We start from the raw sequence: 20,581 nt of genomic DNA, 5'->3' as shown, positions 1-20,581 counted from the left end.
AGGACGTGGGGACTCAGTCCTTGTGCTCTGAGTTTAAAAAAATAAGATATAAGGGGGCAGGGTAGGGATTTATTGAAGCTGTGTGTCCCGTAGGACTTCTGTAGGACCCAGCGTGGCCCATGTGTGGTCCTGCAGGAGTACTGTGGGTGCATGCAGGCATAAAAAAGTGAAGCTTGCACTGTCCCGCAGTACCGCGAGAGTACCATGCTACACTGCAAAAAAATAAAAATAAATGAAAATTTGGGGTGGTTGTTTGTGGGGGGTGGCATGGCCATGGGGTTGGCCAGCATAAGAGATTGGGCACAGGCCCCACTGCCATGCATGGCTGGGTGTTGGTCACTCTCGGGTGGGTGCAGTATTGAAGGGCATGCGAGGAGGGGAATTGGTCGCCTATAGAGGGATTTGGCTTCAAGGGCTGAGCTGCAGGCCAGGACTAGGCCAATTCCCTACAATGCACAGTTAAAATATATGCTCAGTAACAAAGTTGCATAAATATGATTAAAAAAAACTGAAATTCACTAAAAACAACAAAGGTTACTGTTATGTTACATTTAGGTATAGTCATAAAATCTTGCTTTGCGCAAAAAAACTCCCTAGAAGTTCACTTAAAAAATAAAGGTTAATGGGACTTTGTACAGAGGTTTGGTGAAAATATCTCCCTTTACATTAAAAAAAACCCTAAAATTAGCTGCAAAAACAAAGGTTAAAGTTACGTTGTAGCTGGGATAATATAAAAACTATTGTTTTAAAACAAAAAACACTGAAAATCATCATTTATTATTTAGTGAGTGAACTGTAACTTGCACCCCTTCTATGCACAGCTTATGACCCCACACATTACATCACTCATGACATGTTAAATGTCATCCCTGATGATATCACTGATTACATAAGCTCTGCGCCCCCCCCCCCCCCCAGTAGCCATTCTCTAGCCTTCACCCATGCACAGTGGGTAGTTATCCACAAAGTCTGGAATTTTACTGTGGTACTCCTGCGATACTGGCACACAAGTAGTACTCCAAAATACTTCATTTTGAGACACCTGCACGGTCTTGGCATAACCCCCCCTCCTCAGGTGGGTCTGGGCAGGCAACAATGGGTGGGAGAGAGGTAGTGGCGGTGGATGTCACAGGGCAAGCAACAACATGGGCGGGGACATGGGGCAAGCAAAAACAGAGAAGCAATGACATGGGAGTTGGAAGCATCAACAACGGTCAAACAATGACACAGGTGGGGGCAAGGGGCAAGCAATGTTACCACAGGGGCGATGGTGGAAGAAGAAAAAAGAGTACCTCAATCCCAGTGCCAGTAGCAGCAGCAGAAGGACACTAATCAAAGATAACAAGCAATCAGTGCTTGGTCCATGCTTTACAGAATTGAGGACAGAATGAAGAGAAAGTGAAACTGGCAAGTGCTGATCAATCAGTAGTCAGCAAATAAAAGTGAAGATGAAGTCAACCAATGGTAAGCAATGGGGAGGCTCTAAGTCCTTTTTTTTTTTTTTTTTGTAACAAAAGATCTGGCAAGTGACAGCACATGCAATGTCTCAGGTAAGACCTAAAAATGAGGAGCTGAAGCAGCGAGCAAAATGCGATGGAAAAGAATGAAGGCCATTAGCAAACAGGAAAGAAATGAGTAGCTGAAGTAGCGAGAGAAGGTTTGGTCTGGGGCTCATCCCAAATTTAAAAAATCAGAGCTTAGCAAATACACTTAAAAAACCTATCCCAGACTAAAATAACCCCCAAACTATTTCCTAACCTTCTTTGTCTCCACTATCACATAGAACAGTCTGGGAAAACCTATACTGCTGGCAAACCTAAAATTAAATAAATTAAGAGACAAAAAGCCCCAGATTTTGAAATACAAATAGTATAGGGATTTGCAAACTTGGGATTTTTTTTGCCTGCATGGCTTTATGAAGTCTTTTTAAGGGTATGCAAAGCTGCCATTCACAAAGACTTACCACTCCGCTTTTTATTTTTATGTTTGGCCATAATCTTGATGCTGAACATTGGGCCAATATTCCAGGAAAGGACTATTTTGCATGTTGCCATAGAAAAGAAAGTACTGTTGCCATGCAGGTGAAAGGAAAATAACCGTACACTGCATTGCAAGACAAGGGCAATAGAATTCCTCAAGGGCACGTTACCCCTTGTGAATCTAAATGTTCTTCACATTAGTGGCCACAAACCACTGACACATCCCTTTCCGAAACACAAATAAAAGGAGGACACCCTTTCACGTCCCTTCCTATTTGTTATTAGACTTTCCCAACTCAAAAATGTATTTTGCAAATAGTGAAAAGGTATGTTGTGGTCATAAACCCTTCGGTGTTTGCAAATTATAAGCTGTGCAACATCAAAATTCCTTTGTATATCAGGCCCTAAGTGCGAAGATTCTTGAATTGATAGCGGAAGTTGAAGCTTGTCTCACTCCTAATAAAAACCAACCAAGGCATAGATCTATAAAATAATTTTATTACATACTGTACAGTTTTGTGGGAATAGAAACATATTTAACTAGTATGCTCTCTGCAACACTCACACTACCTCTAAAAATGCATGCGAGTCTGTCTGCTATCCCTGTATAAAAGCCCAACACTAATTTCCCTATTATAGTTCCTCGACCTTATAAAGTACCTCGCCCATTGGCCTTTCCTCTATATGGTTATGGAACACCTCTGTGACTTGCAATATCCTTAGTAATGTATAGCTGGCGGTATTTTATCCCATACATATAAGGGTACGACTTCCCCGCTTCTAACATATGTACCATTTGATGGTGGCCAAAAAAGATCACACCCGAACATTACGACTAATTTTTAGCTACTATTCTTCATATGCAGCGAACACCTCAGATTTTAAGCCTCTACCAGTGTGTACCAGAAAAAGGCCTGGGGTGTGTTCTGAATGTGTGAAAGTCAGATCTACAGTCTGGTATCTTAACCGGCGCCTCTTACTATTCCGCAAGAACTGCTTGCGGTCTTCTTTGAACCAGGAGCGTTTCCCATGACGTCAGCCCGTCCGCCGGGGTCTCCGTCGTTGTGAATACATCCGCCGAATGCGTGGGGCCTGATATAGCGAACACAAGAGCGTTTGTCTGCTGCGGGCACTGAGCGGAGGTGTCAACGTGAAAGTAGTGATTTGCGTCTGAACATGCTTGAGCCTGATTTTTTTTTAATCTATTAGGTAATGGGCTCTGAGAATATATGGCGAGTTAAGAATTAAAAAGCTAAATCAGCCGTTAGCACCGCTGCCTACGCAAACGAACTCTTAGCAACGTGTTCTACACATGCTTTAAGGTTTCTAAGGTAACTTTATTTTATAATTTATTGTATCATAAGCTGCTTTCCATGTCATAGCCGTTTAATCATTTTTTTTTAAACATATGTGCTCTTTGCAGTGTCTCACTGCTTTTGCTATATAGAGCCAAGCTCGACCAGAGTGCTGCGAAATGTATAGCCTGCTCCTCGTGCAAGATTCAGAATTTGGGGAGCTTTATATTGTATTTTAGTAGCATTTAAGATGTCTCTTATTGCCGCTGGGGAGGCGCGGAAGTAAGTTCACACTATCCTGGAACCCAGGTTTAGTGGTAAGTGCTTCCCCAGGTTTTGTGTTGATTAATTATTGGGATTAGTCATGTGCTCTCAAGAAAAAAAAAATCCATGCATTCACTCAGGTTTTCTTGTGGTAGAAAATTGATAGGATTTACATGTTATCATACCGTTAACGTTTGTGCAGAAGCCTTCACAGTAAAATACAAAAAGGAGAACCAGAAAATGACTTCATTTTAACTAATGGGCACCATTGCAAACTCTCGCTCACATCTGCAGGGTCACTGGTTTATTTTGGTGAATCTTCGTAGGGCATGCCTGTTATGTAGGGAGTGTGCAAATGAACAAATAAATACAAATCTATGCCCACATCATCGTATCTATAGTTCTTTTATTCATTGTGTTTTAAATCTCTGTGGTGTCTACCGACCTAGTGGTACATTGTATACTTGCTTTCCGCCTATCCAAGGAAGTCTGGAAGAAAGGCTGCCACGTTCAGAAAACTCACGTGACTCACTGGCCTTGGATTTTTCTTGGGATTAGTGAGGACACAAAAAAGAGGCTTTCTCCAAGTCTTCTGATAACTTTTTGACACACAGACATTACTTCTAAACTATTTATACGGTACTATGGGGCATATCAGCAACATCCGGCGATAATTATCGCTCAGCGCTCTTAGCGTGAGGATAATTATCGCCGGGTAACGTGGATTTTTATCGCTGAGATAGCGTGCTATTAGCAACGCTTATCTCCTCAGCGATAAAAATCCTCACGCTAACTGCCTAACGTGAGATTATCGCTGGAAACCCTGCGATAATCTCACGCAAAGTGGCGTTAGCTTGCTGATAGGGACTCACAAGCTTACCCATGCTATCCACCTTCCATAGGATATCATGGCTAAGTCAGTCATGAAGCAGGCGTAAGGAAAGTAGCGATAACAGGGGTTATCGCTACTTTTCCTGACGCTATGCTTCAAAGCATTGGGGTTTGATGATAGGAGAAATGTCGCTTAGCGACATTTCTCCTGTCATGTTAGGTCAGGAACGCCCACTTTGCATCTCATTAGAGATGCAAAGCTGGGTGTTAGGAATCCTGACGCTAAAGCAAGGATTCACGCGTTAGCGTGGCCTTGCTAATTAGGCGATAAAATTATCGCCGCTTTTCGGCCGAAAACGGCCGCAAAAGCGGCGATAATTTTTTATCGCCTGCTTGTAAATATGCCCCTATATGTGTCCTGCGTGTGCAAACCACAGAGCCATACACACCTCTCTTATTTAAAACAGCCAAACACGATCCAGAATCCCTCTGTTCAGTCACAATCTAGTTAGCAATATCTCAGCTGTTTTGGGGTCTATCAGACCACAAAAATGTTACCCCTAGCACAAATAACAAGAGCAGCTCCCCTGAGACCTGACATCCGCTTAATTCCTCTGTTTTCTTTCCATCACCAAATGCATACCACCACTCTCTTTTTTGTCAGATTTTAAAATTTTCTTTAGTTTATACATCACAGATAAGCTTGTATCAGTAACATTACAGGGTATTAATGATAACATGACGTACATATATGCAAACTGACACAGCATCCTACAATCTAAGATGATACAGTGGTGTCATACATATACTAATTGTCATTGGTGAGTATCAGCAGGTGCTACTTTTACAACATACTTTCAGTGGCGTAGCTAGAGCTAGGCGTCCCCTGAGATTGCGACCCAGTGACGGTCGGTGTGCAGGTAAGAGCAGAGGGGGTGTGCGGGGGTGGTGGCGACGGACGACGATAAGGGAGAATAAAATGAAAAATAAAAAAAACATACCTTTCGCTCGCTGCTGTCCCAAAAAAGTGCCTCCTGGAGCTGACTGCTGCGTCACCACCCCAGAGCTAAGCCACTGCATACTTTAGTGACAGATTTAAAAGTTTTTTCTGCAAGGTAATATTTTGTATCATACACTTTTTATTTGTGGCTATTAGGTAATTGCTGCACACAGGCACTCGGTGGCAGACTGCTTTGGAGGGAATCTCCGTCCGCACTCAGCGTCAATTTTAGTTTAGGCTGCTATTTATACTGTTTTTAACTATTTTAACTACCATCTCTTTTTGAATGATTTGTATTTATCCGTAGGATTTTATACACCTACCACTTGCTGCCTTCTTTTTCACTCGCCCAGTCCCGGTTCTCTCTGTCGTCTTCCTGCTTCTTTCCCCGGTCTACCACAGCTACCAGGCTGATTGAGTGGAGGGAGGACTGCCCTTTGACCTTTTCCATTTCCGGTTTGCCTTTTCACGGTGGCCATTTTTAGACGGGAGATGCTCTAGTCTTCCCCCAGTCCTTCTGCCTCCACCTACTTAAGGGGATAATGGTGCCGACATGCAGCAGACGCGTGCAGTGGGAGCGCCGCCGGCAGGCCAAATGCAAGCCCGTCTGCAGGCGTCCGCATCCGGAATGCGACCAGCGCCAGAAACGCTACCCAATTTTCTTTAGCCAGATGTTTCTCTAGCGACTCTCCTTTGGCTTTTAACAGCAATCCCCACACTTGTAAAAACATCCTTGTTGTTACCAAATGGAAGGGCCCCATTTGTTGTAAAAATTGCAAAATAGATTTTAGTACTCCACAACACATACTGTTGGGAAATAACCCTAATGCCACCGACTTACGAGGAGGCCTCATAAATGCCCGCTCATTAAGTAAAAATGCCCAAAGCATACACAAACTAATTCTAGATTATGGTTCCATGATGGAATATCGTTAACATAAATATCGTCAGAAATAAATATCGTCACTAAAATATCGCTTACATTAATATCGTCATCCTATACTTAAACAAGAATTCACACAAATATCGATTTTTTTTTATCGACAACCCTAATATCGTTCACACTAATATCTACAACATAAATATCGACTACTACATTATCGACTTTATTTTAAATATCATTACCTTAGACATTTATATCGACTACACTAACATCGATGACCTATCTGCTTATAGAAATATACAAAAAATATTGTCTTTTTATTACCAACTCGATATGCACGATTCTTTTATTTTACCTACTTGTTTTTACTATTTTACTTTACAAAACTATTCACACATATAATTATTTAGTTTTCCTAATACTTATTGACATCAAAATATATAATATATGTTAAAAAAAATTACATTTACTGATACTATCATACACTCCGATGGCCTAAATGTGAAACACATTTCATTATTTTCTACATATAAACTATTTACATATCAAACAAAAAAGCACATATAAACCTTTTTACAATGTACTTTAACAAACAAATAGTGATGCAACAAACTCTTACGAAAATAACGGTTTTCTAATTCGAAATTACGTTCTCGACCAATGATTTTGAAATTTCACTAATTGAACCAATCAAAAGCTACCATTAATTAACTCACTAATATAAAAACAATTATACACTTAACGTAATTTACCATTTTTGGCACAAACTTGGAGAAAAATGGTTACCTTGCTGAGAGAAGAGAATACAAACCTACGACTACAACTACAAAACGTCATACTACACTTCAAGTAAGTAAAATCCCATTGCTTTTTTCATTCGAACTTAGCAAAAAGTAGATAAACTCCCTAATTTAAAAACTGTTCTTCTTTAGAGTGAAAACAAAACATGTTGAACTTATCAACAACGACCAAAAAATTAGATGTAAAAACATTTATAAACTACCTTATCCATGTCTACTTAGATAGCTGATAAAAATTATTTAAACTTGCTAAGTAAATGTACTATTTACTTCATATGTTAACAACTACTATCATCCAAATACTATAAGTAACCCAATGATTATTTTTTCCACAGACTCTACAAAATTATTTACCTATCTACAACTACACTACCAACATCTTCTACTACATCAAGTAAGTATAGTCACTGTATGTATAACAATTCTGAAAGTAAAATCAAACACCTATAACACTAAATCATGTCTTTCAATTATTCTTTAACACTACTACAGAACTTAAAAATAAGAAAATTCAGAAAGAGAAATACGAATAAAAGAATTACCCGTGAAGCCACATAGTAAGTATATGTTCACGCTTTTTCCTGCTCTTATACACATCTCTGTAAATCGTCTTCAATGTTCTTAAAAATACATATATATATTTTCCACAGATCTACCTTAGACATGGCAACTGGAGCTACTTTCATTACTTCGCAAAAAGGGAAACTAATGCTGAACTACATGGGTTACACCTACACCCAAGAAAGAGTAAAAGCGAATAAGACCCATTGGAAATGTAGCAAATATTACTCAAGTGCATGCTATGGTAGAGCAACAACTGTTGATAACAATGTGGTAAATGTACATGAGCATAACCACCCACCAAATGTAACAGAAGTGGAAGTTAGAGAAGCACTGGAAACATTGAAAGATGCTAGTAAAGGATCACAACAAACAAGCACTAGTATTTTGAAAAATGTTTTAAGCAAAGTGCCAGAACATGTGACAGGACAGCTACCTTCTATTCCCAACTTAAAAAGATTAATTTCAAAAACTAAACGTGCTTCAGATCCAACTCCACCAACGCCAGAAAGTTTTAAGGATATAAAAATATATCCTGAATATACCATTACACATAATGAGGATAAATTCCTAATGTACGACAACCAGAGTCATGACAAACGAGTTTTACTTTTTGCTACTAATAGTAATTTGCAAAAACTTAAATCATGTGAAACATGGATGATGGACGGGACTTTTAAAGTTTGTCCCAAACCTTTCTATCAACTTTACACCATCCATGGGGAATACCAAGATACAAATATCCCTCTAGTTTATACTCTGCTGCCAAACAAAACAAATACTACCTACGTTGAACTTTTAACAAAGATCAAAGAATTAACAGATAATTACTATCCTCAAAGAATTATAATTGACTTTGAAATAGCCATGATTCAAGCTATCCTTAAGATATATCCCCATACCTCAATACAAGGTTGTTATTATCACTACAACCAAAGTATATGGAGGCATTTACAAAAATCTACCTTAAGCATTGAATATTGTACAAACAGTCACTTTGCTTATGAAATAAAAAAGTTGATTGCATTGGCATATGTACCAACAACAGAAGTAGCTAACTACTACAATTTATTAATTGACAGCCCTTTCTACCGCACCAATGAGAAAATACTAACTCCCTTCTTGGACTATTTTGAAGATACCTGGGTTGGAAGATTACATCGTTCAGGCCACCGTAGACAACCTAAATTTCAAATTCCATGGTGGAATGTGTATGCTAGTACAATAGCACAGAAAGCTAAAACTAACAACGCAGTTGAAGGATGGCATAATGCCTTCCAAGCCACTTTAGGAAGAAGTCAACCAACACTTCACAAACTAATCCAAAGCATTAAAAAAGAACAAAGCTACCAAGAACTCAGAATAGAGCAATCCCTTTCTAAAATTGGCCCTAAACTAAGTAAACAAACATTGAGGTGCCGATTACGATCCGTTAAAAACCGCGTACGAACCGTCGGTCGGAGCGAATTCCCCGTCCGACTCGTACCCGGTTGTAAAACTTTACAAACATGGAATTACGATTCGCACGGAAACACCATTTCCGTACGAATCGTAAAAAACACCGACCGACGAAAATATACATACGAATGTGATCCGGGAATGCTGCGACGTGACGTCGGGACGCTTTCAGGCAGCGTTTCACGAACCAGGAATTACGATTCGAACCGACAGCAGTCCGGACGGCAATATTTTCACGGCACCCAAAAAGTGCCGCAAAAGCGAAGTACGGCGTGAATCGACCAGAGTAGGTGGCCCGGTACGCGCCGACCCCCCCCCAGCCCCCGTAGGTACGCGCCGACCCCCCCCAGCCCCCGTAGGTACGCGCCGACCCCCCCCCCAGCCCCCGTAGGTACGCGCCGACCCCCCCTGTGTGTACACCCGTGTACGGTGCGTACCCCCCCGTGTACGCTCGAGTCGGACCCCCCCGTGTACGTTCGAGTCATACCCCCACCCGTGTATGTACGGTGCGTACCCCCCCGTGTACGCTCGAGTCGGACCCCCCCGTGTACGTTCGAGTCATACCCCCACCCGTGTATGTACGGTGCGTACCCCCCCGTGTACGCTCAAGTCGGACCCCCCCGTGTACGTTCGAGTCATACCCCCACCCGTGTATGTACGGTGCGTACCCCCCCGTGTACGCTCGAGTCGAACCCCCCCGTGTACGCTCGAGTCGAACCCCCCCGTGTACGCTCGAGTCGGACCCCCCCGTGTACGTTCGAGTCATACCCCCACCCGTGTATGTACGGTGCGTACCCCCCCGTGTACGCTCGAGTCGGACCCCCCCGTGTACGTTCGAGTCATACCCCCACCCGTGTATGTACGGTGCGTACCCCCCCGTGTACGCTCGAGTCGGACCCCCCCGTGTACGTTCGAGTCATACCCCCACCCGTGTATGTATGGTGCGTACCCCCCCCGTGTACGCTCGAGTCGAACCCCCCCGTGTACGCTCGAGTCGAACCCCCCCGTGTACGCTCGAGTCGGACCCCCCCGTGTACGTTCGAGTCATACCCCCACCCGTGTATGTACGGTGCGTACGCACCGTACATACACGGGTGGGGGTATGACTCGAACGTACACGGGGGGGTCCGACTCGAGCGTACACGGGGGGGTTCGACTCGAGCGTACACGGGGGGGTTCGACTCGAGCGTACACGGGGGGGGTACGCACCGTACATACACGGGTGGGGGTATGACTCGAACGTACACGGGGGGGTCCGACTCGAGCGTACACGGGGGGGTTCGACTCGAGCGTACACGGGGGGGTTCGACTCGAGCGTACACGGGGGGGTACGCACCGTACACGGGTGTACACACAGGGGGGGTCGGCGCGTACCTACGGGGGCTGGGGGGGGGTCGGCGCGTACCTACGGGGGCTGGGGGGGGGGTCGGCGCGTACCTACGGGGGCTGGGGGAGGGTCGGCGCGTACCTACGGGGGCTGGGGGGGGGGTCGGCGCGTACCGGGCACCTGTTTGGACGTCTCCATGGTTGTTATGGGAGTTCGGTGCGGACGGTCTTTTCACCATACGGTTGTTATTTCTTAATTTAGAAACTTGTCATATGTATGTAAAAATGTTATAAAAATGTTTTTAATTTATATTGTTGAAATGAATATTACAACATGACATATATTATTCTTATTAAAAATAGTAAATAGATAATGCTGGATAATAAACCATAATAATTAACTATTCTAACTCCAATCCTACGTAAGTCAGGGTAAATGGTGGATAGTAAACCATTATAATTAACTATTCTAACTCCAAACAAAACATAAGTCAAGGAAAGTGCTGGATTGTAAACCATAATAATTTACTAATCTAACTCCAATCCAACATAAGTCAGGGAAAGTGCTGGATTGTAAACCATAATAATTTACTATTCTAACTCCAATCCAACATAAGTCAGGGAAAATGCTGGATAGTAAACCATAATAAATTACTATTCTAACTCCAAACATAACATAACTCAGGGAAAGTGCTGGATAGTAAACCATAATAAACTACTATTCTAACTCCAATCCAACATAAGTCAGGGAAAGTGCTGGATAGTAAACCATAATAAATTACTATTCTAACTCCAAACATAACATAAGTCAGGGAGAGTGCTGAATAGTAAACCATAATAAATTACTATTCTAACTCCAATCCAACATAAGTCAGGGAAAGTGCTGGATTGTAAACCATAATAATTAACTATTCTAACTCTAATCCAACATAAATCAGGGAAAGTGCTGGATTGTAAACCATAATAATTTACTATTCTAAATCCAATCCAACATAAATCAGGGAAAGTGCTGGATAGTAAACCATAATAAATTACTATTCTAACTCCAAACATAACATAAGTCAGGGAAAGTGCTGGATAGTAAACCATAATAAATTACTATTCTAACTCCAAACATAACATAACTCAGGGAAAGTGCTGGATAGTAAACCATAATAAATTACTATTCAAACTCCAATCCAACATAAGTCAGAGAGAGTGCTGGATAGTAAACCATAATAAAATACTATTCAAACTCCAATCCAACATAAGTCAGGGAAAGTGCTGGATAGTAAACCATAATAAATTACTATTCTAACTCCAAACATAACATAAGTCAGAGAGAGTGCTGGATAGTAAACCATAATAAATTACTATTCAAACTCCAATCCAACATAAGTCAGAGAAAGTGCTGGATAGTAAACCATAATAAATTACTATTCTAACTCCAAACATAACATAAGTCAGGGAGAGTGCTGGATAGTAAACCATAATAAATTACTATTCTAACTCCAATCCAACATAAGTCAGGGAAAGTGCTGGATAGTAAACCATAAAAAATTACTATTCTAACTCCAAACATAACATAAGTCAGGGAGAGTGCTGGATAGTAAACCATAATAAATTACTATTCTAACTCCAAACATAACATAAGTCAGGGAGAGTGCTGGATAGTAAACCATAATAAATTACTATTCTAACTCCAATCCAACATAAGTCAGGGAAAGTGCTGGATAGTAAACCATAAAAAATTACTATTCTAACTCCAAACATAACATAAGTCAGGGAGAGTGCTGGATAGTAAACCATAATAAATTACTATTCTAACTCCAAACATAACATAAGTCAGGGAGAGTGCTGGATAGTAAACCATAATAAATTACTATTCTAATTCCAATCCAACATAAGTCAGGGAAAGTGCTGGATAGTAAACCATAACAAATTACTATTCTAACTCCAATCCAACATAAGTCAGGAAATGTGCAGGTTAGTAAACAATATAAATGTTTCTATCTAAATTATTTTTTATACCCTATTGCCCTATAATACCAAAATAACGCTTATTCAATATTAATTTAATATTTTTTATTAATATAACAAAATAATTTTCATGTAAAATTTTAAATTTCGAAGTTAAATTTTGATTTCATGATAAATTTCTAATTTATTAATATTTTCTACACTTTTAAAAAACGACATTTTTAAATTACTACCCGCCCTAATCCCCTATAATACCAAAAACCCGCTCCTACAATTTTTTGTTGGAAGTTTAAAATTTAATTACAAATTTAATTTGGTGAACAATTCGAAATTTCTAATTAAAATTTGGATTTCTTAATTATTTTCTAATATTTTTATATTTTAGCAATTTTGTAAAAACCAAATTTTAAATTACTACCCACCCTTATCCCCTATAATACCAAAAACCCGCTCCTAAATTTTTTTTTGGGAATTTTAAAATTTAATTACAAATTTAATTTCGTGAACAAATCGAATTTCATAATTAAAATTTCGATTTCTTAATTATTTTCTAATATTTTTATATTTTAGAAATTTTGTAAAAACCAAATTTTAAATTACTACCCACCCTTATCCCCTATAATACCAATAACCCGCTCCTAAAATGTTTTGGGGGAATTTTAAAATTTAATTACAAATTTAATTTCGTGAACAAATCGAAATTTCTAATTAAAATTTCGAATTCTTAATTATTTTCTACTAATTTTATATTTTAGAAATTTTGTAAAAAACAAATTTTAAATTACTACCCACCCTTATCCCCTATAATACCAATAACCCGCTACTAAAATTTTAACAATTCTTTTGTAGAAAATATTTTTTAACACATATTATTACTAGTAGGAGTTTTGTAAGTTTTTTAAAAACATAATACATATTTTTTTATAAATTTTATAACAACTTATATTTTTCTGTCGATATTATATGAAACGACATTTTGATCAACGATATTCTGTTCATCGATATTTTTTCTTGACGATATTTTTGTCATTCTCAAGAAACGATATTTTTAACAAAGATATTTTCTATTACGATATTTTTCACAGTCGATATTCTTACCACGATATTAATGTTAGTCGATATTTTCCCGTCGATATTCTATCTTTATACCCTAGATTATAGCCTAGATTGCCTCTTTATAACAGAAACCTGGCTAAAAGCCTGGTGCAACCCAGACATTGTCTGTGCACTACCCACGGGCTATCTCATTCATAGACAGGACAGACTGGAACAAAGAGGAGGAGGGCTAGTAATTATTTACTGTAACACTCTTAAATGTTCAGTGTTTGAAATATTCAACCTCAAAGGTGCAGAAGGCTTCCAATCAGAAAACTCCTTCGCCTTCTCAGGGGTTCTGCTTTACCGCCCTCCAGGCCCGCCCAAAAAGTTCCTGGATAGTTTTGGGGACACTGTAAGCTCTCTTATTCTTCGATTTTGCAAATTTTACCTTACTAGGAGACTTTAACATCCACCTAGATGTACAAAATGACCCAGCTGCAGTGAATTTCCTAGAAATCCTTGATACGCTTGGCCTTGACCAGCGGATCTCCACCCCCACTCATAACGCAGGACGGTATCTGCTCTAATCTAACGACTCTTACAGTTAAGACCCCAGTCGGTTTAACCTGGTCCGACCACAAGTTTATTCCTCTAGAAATTAGACACCAGCAGGCGAACAAACTGAAGAGCCACATCTCCATCTCCCAAAATGTCAGGCCGAAATGGAATGATATTACAGCCCTCCCCAACCTTAAACTTGCATCCGCAATTTGTAAGCCCGTGCTGTCAGGAGACCCAGCTGTAGACAACCAACGCTTCACTCAATGGATGACCACCTTGAGGGACCATTTGGCCCCTCCTGCCCCAACAAAAAAACAATTGTCTAAAAAACCCTCCCCCCATGATACCCCCATAACCTGAAAGAATTACACAGCCACTGCAGGACCCTGGAACACAGATGGCGACTAAAATATAAACAGGAAGACCTAAGCAGCTTTAAAACTGCCCTTAGACACTACCATCAACAAATTAAGGTTGCTAAGAAATCCTATTTCACTAAAATGCTGATACTGGCCAAGGCAAATCAAAAACTATCTTTAAGATAGTTAACTCTTTTACCAATCCCACATCACAATCCCTTTGCGATCACATAGCTGACTACTTTGAACAAAAAGTTCAGTCACTAACACAAGATTTTCGTGCTCCCTCTGTTCCGCATGCTACTCCACCTACTATCCAGATATAGATATTAATAGACCATCACTTAGATCTTTCCAAGTTATTAGCCTAGAACAATCCCGTCAGGCAAATCTCGCAGTTAAATCAGGCTCTCCTTTTGACCCCTGTCCCTCTTTAATTTTTCACTCCATTTTAGATACTATCAACCCAGTTATTAATAATATAATAAATGCCTCTCTACTACGAGCTGAAGTCCACAACAAATGGAAACTTGTCGCCGTCAAGCCCCTCCAGAAGAAACCTCTTGCGGATCCGTCCACCCTTACCAATCTCAGACCCATCTCTCTACTGTCTCAGTAAGATTACCGAAAAACTTGTAAACTCTCAACTAATGACCTATCTGGAAGAAGCCAACATTCTACACCCCAATCAAGCAGGTTTCAGGCCTCAACACTCTACAGAATCTGCCCTCTTGTACACCACTGAATCCCTGAAAGCCACCCTAGCCTAGGGGAAAAATGCTGTGCTGGTCTTATTAGACCTATCAGCCGCTTTTGACACGGTTTCTCATGTCATCCTCCTGGACCTTCTCGTGTCATGTGGCTTTTCTCATTTTGCCTTGGCCTGGCTTAAATCATTTCTACAAAATAGAAGACAAGTCATCACTCTTGGAAACTATCAGTCAGCAGAAAAACCTATGCTTACTGGGGTACCACAAGGGTCTATCCTCAGTCCTGCACTCTTTAATGTCTATATGTCCCCTCTGATTAGTTTGATATCGTCATTTAACATTGCGACTATCTCCTACACGGAGGATACGCAGCTAATCTTAGGTTTAGATAAAAATGCTACACTGGCGGAAGAAAATCTCCGACAATGTCTCACAGCTGTCTTCTGCTGGATGAAAACTAACCACTTAAAATGCAACTCTGAAAAAAACGGAATTATGCCACTAGGGAAAGAGAACATATTTTTCCCCTAGTTTACGATGGCCTTCTGACATTCCAACTTAGGGGTGACTCACTTTTAATAAAAGGGCAGGTTAGGGCTTGGCAAGTGGGTGCACTTGCCAAGGCGATGTGGCAGTAAAAACTGCAAGCAAACACTGCAGTGGCAGGTCTGAGAACCCTTTGAAAGGCTGCTCGTGTGGGTGGCACAATCAGTGCTGCAGGCCCACTAGCAGCAGTTGATTTACAGGCCCCTGGCACTCTCAGTGCATTTTACTAGGGACTTACCAGTAAATCAAATATGCCAATAATGATAACACCAATCCCTAATGCAATTTACAATAGGAGCAGTGACGGCTGCACAGAGACACTAAGCCTGCAAAAACGGAGTCAAAAAGTGGAGGTCAAAAAGCAAAACGACTGGGGAAACAGGCGAAAAGATGCCAGGTATAATAGGACACCTCACTACAAAACTCAAGGAAGTGTTAGATGAAAAAAGTAAATAAACCGGAGCTCTCTAGGCACGCCATTTGTAGGTGGAAGGGCACAATACTTCAATCGACAACAGGGTGGCAAACGTTTCAAAATTACAGAATCCTGTGTCCCCATAACATTGGTGGCCTCATGTGTGTAGAGATGCATTTCCTTTTAGAAATTACAATTTTCATCAGGACAATTTAATGTTGAGGGCTCTACCGAAGACTAAAGAGAGGCTCCGTGCCAATAATGGCTGGTACAAGCCTTCTGTGCCAACGTGTTGGTATTTATGTTTCTACCTTTTTAATTTAGGACATTCTGCACTTAGTTGGTGGAATGTTCTAATAGCTTTTTAGCTCTTCGGTCTCAGGCTATACCGGTTGTTAAAGACCCTCTCCCTCGCTATAGGCCCTGATCTGTGGCTGAGAACTATAACTTGGGTTCAGGGCCTGTAACTCTGAAGCGGGGAACAACCTTTACAACGCAACTGTTACAACGCACTACACTTACAACGCATTTTTTACAACGCATAATCCATTACAACGCACTACACTTACAACGCATGACACTACAACGCATTTTTAAAAAATACCTTTACAACGCATACCATTACAACGCCTACCATTACAACGCATAATATTACACTACACTATCCAACACTTACCCTACTGTTGCACCCCCTGGAGTTAGAATAGTAATTTTTACCCCTATACTATCCAACACTTACCCTACTGTTGCACCCCCTGGAGTTAGAATAGCAATTTTTACCCCTATACTATCCAACACTTACCCTACTGTTGCACCCCCTGGAGTTAGAATAGTAATTTTTACCCCTATACTATCCAACACTTACCCTACTGTTGCACCCCCTGGAGTTATAATAGTAATTTTTACCCCTATACTATCCAACACTTACCCTACTGTTGCACCCCCTGGAGTTAGAATAGTAATTTTTACCCCTATACTATCCAACACTTACCCTACTGTTGCACCCCCTGGAGTTAGAAAAGTAATTTTTACCCCTATACTATCTAATACTTACCTTAAATGCAATTAAATATTATGCGTTGTAATGGTATGCGTTGTAATGGTATTTTTTAAAAATGCGTTGTAGTGTCATGCGTTGTAAGTGTAGTGCGTTGTAATGGATTATGCGTTGTAAAAAATGCGTTGTAAGTGCATGCGTTGTAAAAGTGTGCGTTGTAACGTCATACATCCCTCTGAAGCTAGTGTAATAGCCTACTACCAAGGGTACAGCCCTTAGCAGTGGGCTAAAACACTATTTTTCAAAAATAAAAGAATTAAAATGTACAGTTACCATCTATAACCCACCTTGAGAACTCAATACTTAGGGCCATATTTATGATCTTAGCTGTGTCGCGCTTGCACCAAGCAACATGGTAGATGCGCGACGCAGCTCAGAAACGAGATTTATGCAGCCATGCAAGGCCACCTTGCGTAGCTGCATAAATCGTGAGTAAAGCAACGCAGAGCAAATCGCTGCTTAGCCTTACTCTGCACTGGGGAGGCATTCCATGGGCATTGCGTCACTGTTCTCATGCAACTCCCATGGTTTTTGTCACATTCCCATGTGTACCAGAACTGGTAAACCTGGGAATCCACCAAAAAGATACGCCTTCCCAGGAGAGGCATAACGAGGAGAAATATCTTTATTTCTTCTCATTACCTTCTCTTTCCATGTGTGCTACAGCTTACAGCACACATAAATAGAGGAATATGCCTCTCATGATTGTTTTTGGGCAAGAAGGTGCCCCTTCCTGCACAAAAATAATCCTACATGCAACACAGGAACACTTGCACCATAGTGCAAAGGGGCCTGCGTTGGTGCTAGTCAGCCAAAATGGCGCCAGGACAGGGGAAAATGCAGGAATATGCCATATCTTTTTTTAAATACTCTGCATTCCTGCCCTTTCCCTGTCACACAGTAGCGAACAGCGCAGCAAGGTGACTTGCTGGACTGCGGGAGAATGTGATGAATATGCCCCACATAGTCTAATTTGTTAAAGGACTATTCATGTATATACTTAATAATACACTCCTCCAAAACCCACACATATCAGCCTACCCCCCCCCCCCCCAAGTTATTTTCTCAATACAAAAGGCCGTATGGCATCAACAATACATTTAAAGTGGAACTACAGAGATATAAAGATTCTGCAAAGCTGCCAGATTAGTTATATCATTCAACCAGGATTGTACTTTTAGATTTAACTCAACATTCAGCTACCCATAGTCATGTGACCCATGCATGTACAGGCTACATGCACTTAATGGCTGACACAGAAAATTGGCAACTTCCTAAAACGGGCATTTCCGAATTACAATTTTAAATCCGACTTAATCAAAAGACATGCCAGTTCAAGCAATGCTGTGAGTTTTCATCGTGAAGTATCTGTGATGCCTATCTCCCATGCACGAAACAGCAAATCAGATTGTTTAAGTGAAGACACCAGTCCACCTATTTATTGCAGATTGTATAGCATGCAAGATAGAGAGAGACTGCGGGGAAATACAACAAGTGTCGTCAGCATAAATCCAATAATCAAAGATATGAACACAAATTAAATATTGCCCAAAAATGATTAGTTGAGTCACAAATTAAATATGCTGAGTTTGTATAAGACTACCATGAACCATGGACTCCCAATCAGAGTAATCTAATTGTAAAAAAAAATATATCGGAGGATGCCTTACACATTTCAGCACAGAGACGGCAGGACAAGTGACCTTTCAAAAATTGATAAAACTGGAAGCTGATAATAGCCAATGCCTCAAAGGGGTGAAAGGACCAGGGGAACGTACGTGCCGCTCAGCTGCAGGGCAGTAGATATCACTAAGGATAGAGCAGATTAAATCCCTGCTTCCATATTCCGTCAAATAAAATCTTGCTTAAGAAGACGATCAGGTACAGTGTCCCATCTATGTCCCTGAAAATATGTTTCACAACCTAAGAAGCAGCGGCGGCCGGCACAGGTAAACGCGGTGAGCGGGGGCCCTCGAGGGGTGTGGGGGGGAGGGGGAGGGGAGTCGACAGAGCAGAGGACAGAATAGGTATACTTAAATAAATAAATAATACCAATTCCGTCATCTGGCGGCTTTTCCCTCTGCCGCACCCTGCCCTGCCTCCCTGCCCATCACACTTACCTGTGCTGGCCGCCGCCCCTAATAAGTTGTATTTAACTTTAAGAACCGTTCTTACCTTGGTTGGATAACCCTACAATAACTCAGTGTGAAGAGAATGAAGACGTTGACACAAACCTTTGACACATTTGAGGAAGCCCTCATGCATTCTTTCATCATTGTACTGAGAAATCTGAGCTCTTACCTTTGATGAGTTCATAGGCTCTATTGACATCAAATTTACGGGCACGAATGAACCTAAGGAAGAAACTGTCTTCTTTGTCCTGAACCTTCTCGGCCACTGTTTTGCAGAGGTCTTCCCCATTGCTGGATTTCTCTTGAATCAGCGCTCTGAGCTCTTTCACAGCAGACTCGCGGGACTCCTCTGTCTCATTCAACTCATCTTTTGCCTAAAGTTTAAAAAAAAAGGCACACTAGGCTGTATAAACAAAATTAAGGAGCAGCAAAATTGTGTGGCTAAACATGTTATTCCTTGGTGAGGTACAGGCTTTATGAGGAGGTCTATGAACATCATGATCATATTGTAAAGAGAGACTGACATGAGTTTAACTATGCACACTTTGGTCTGCGCCTGAAAACATGGCAGTTCAAACAAAACCACAAAATGTCAGTTAACACTCCCTTGTCATTACTCCCACACTGTTCTGAATCCAGGCATGTGCCAGCTGATTCACAAACATTATTTTAAAAATTGGAAGTCTACCGAGTGTAGGTCTATTACAGTTTCAGTAAATTTCTGACTGTTTCGGGATTCACAAAAATCCCCAACAGTAATCAGGGAAATCTTGCGACTTGTAGATTTCAGTGAGAACTCCCCCCCCCACACTTTTTTTAACAATCATGTGCATTAGCACAGGCTTTTTCTTTTGTTCACCTGGCACATACATGGATAAATCTCTTTCCCTACACCCTAATTAAGTATGTGAGGGTCAGCAAGGTGTATTTCCCACTCAGTGTTTATACATGCATCAGCCTTTGGTGCTAATGGAGAAACCACCATCTAGTTACTGTAGACCAGTCAGCTTTAGGGAGGTCTTACCCCAAGCCTTTGCCTTTCTTCTCCATTTTTTGTGACCTTGTTTTTGCTGGCCCTTCAAACATGTCTCAGGCTTGCAATTGTTTTAAAGTGCCAGTTCAACCTGCAAAATAAACCTTTTGCCAGGCCCAATCCTTCCTTTTTCATACATATGTCACCCCTATGGTAGGCCCTGGACAGCCCAGAGGGCAGGGTGCAATGTATTTAAAAAGTTGGATACTTACACTAGAATAGCCTATGTCCTACATCCACACAAAAGGCTGCATAAACCCTGTGGTTAGTCTGGAACCAGGACAGGAAAGGCAGGATTCCTGCAGGCTTCAAAGGGAAACCTCTAGAAGCTTCTACCCAACTTCAAAGGCACAACTGAGTATAAATACTGAATC

The 20,581-nt window shown here is 41.0% G+C and overlaps 1 protein-coding gene across 1 annotated transcript in view; it reads right to left on the bottom strand.

Moving 5' to 3' along the window:
- RLBP1 (retinaldehyde binding protein 1) overlaps positions 1 to 20,581 on the bottom strand; it is a 172,850-nt gene that overhangs the window by 51,812 nt on the left and 100,457 nt on the right. The window contains exon 4 of the mRNA XM_085644451.1: positions 19,344 to 19,548. Coding sequence (XP_085500577.1) covers positions 19,344 to 19,548 — 205 coding nt within the window. The remainder of the gene's footprint in view (positions 1 to 19,343; positions 19,549 to 20,581) is intronic.

This window comes from Triturus cristatus, chromosome 3_1 (genome assembly GCF_964204655.1).
Source record: "Triturus cristatus chromosome 3_1, aTriCri1.1, whole genome shotgun sequence".
NCBI lineage: Eukaryota > Metazoa > Chordata > Amphibia > Caudata > Salamandridae > Triturus > Triturus cristatus.
Note: the sequence above shows the minus strand (reverse complement) of the source record. Positions and strands in the feature narration are given on the sequence as shown.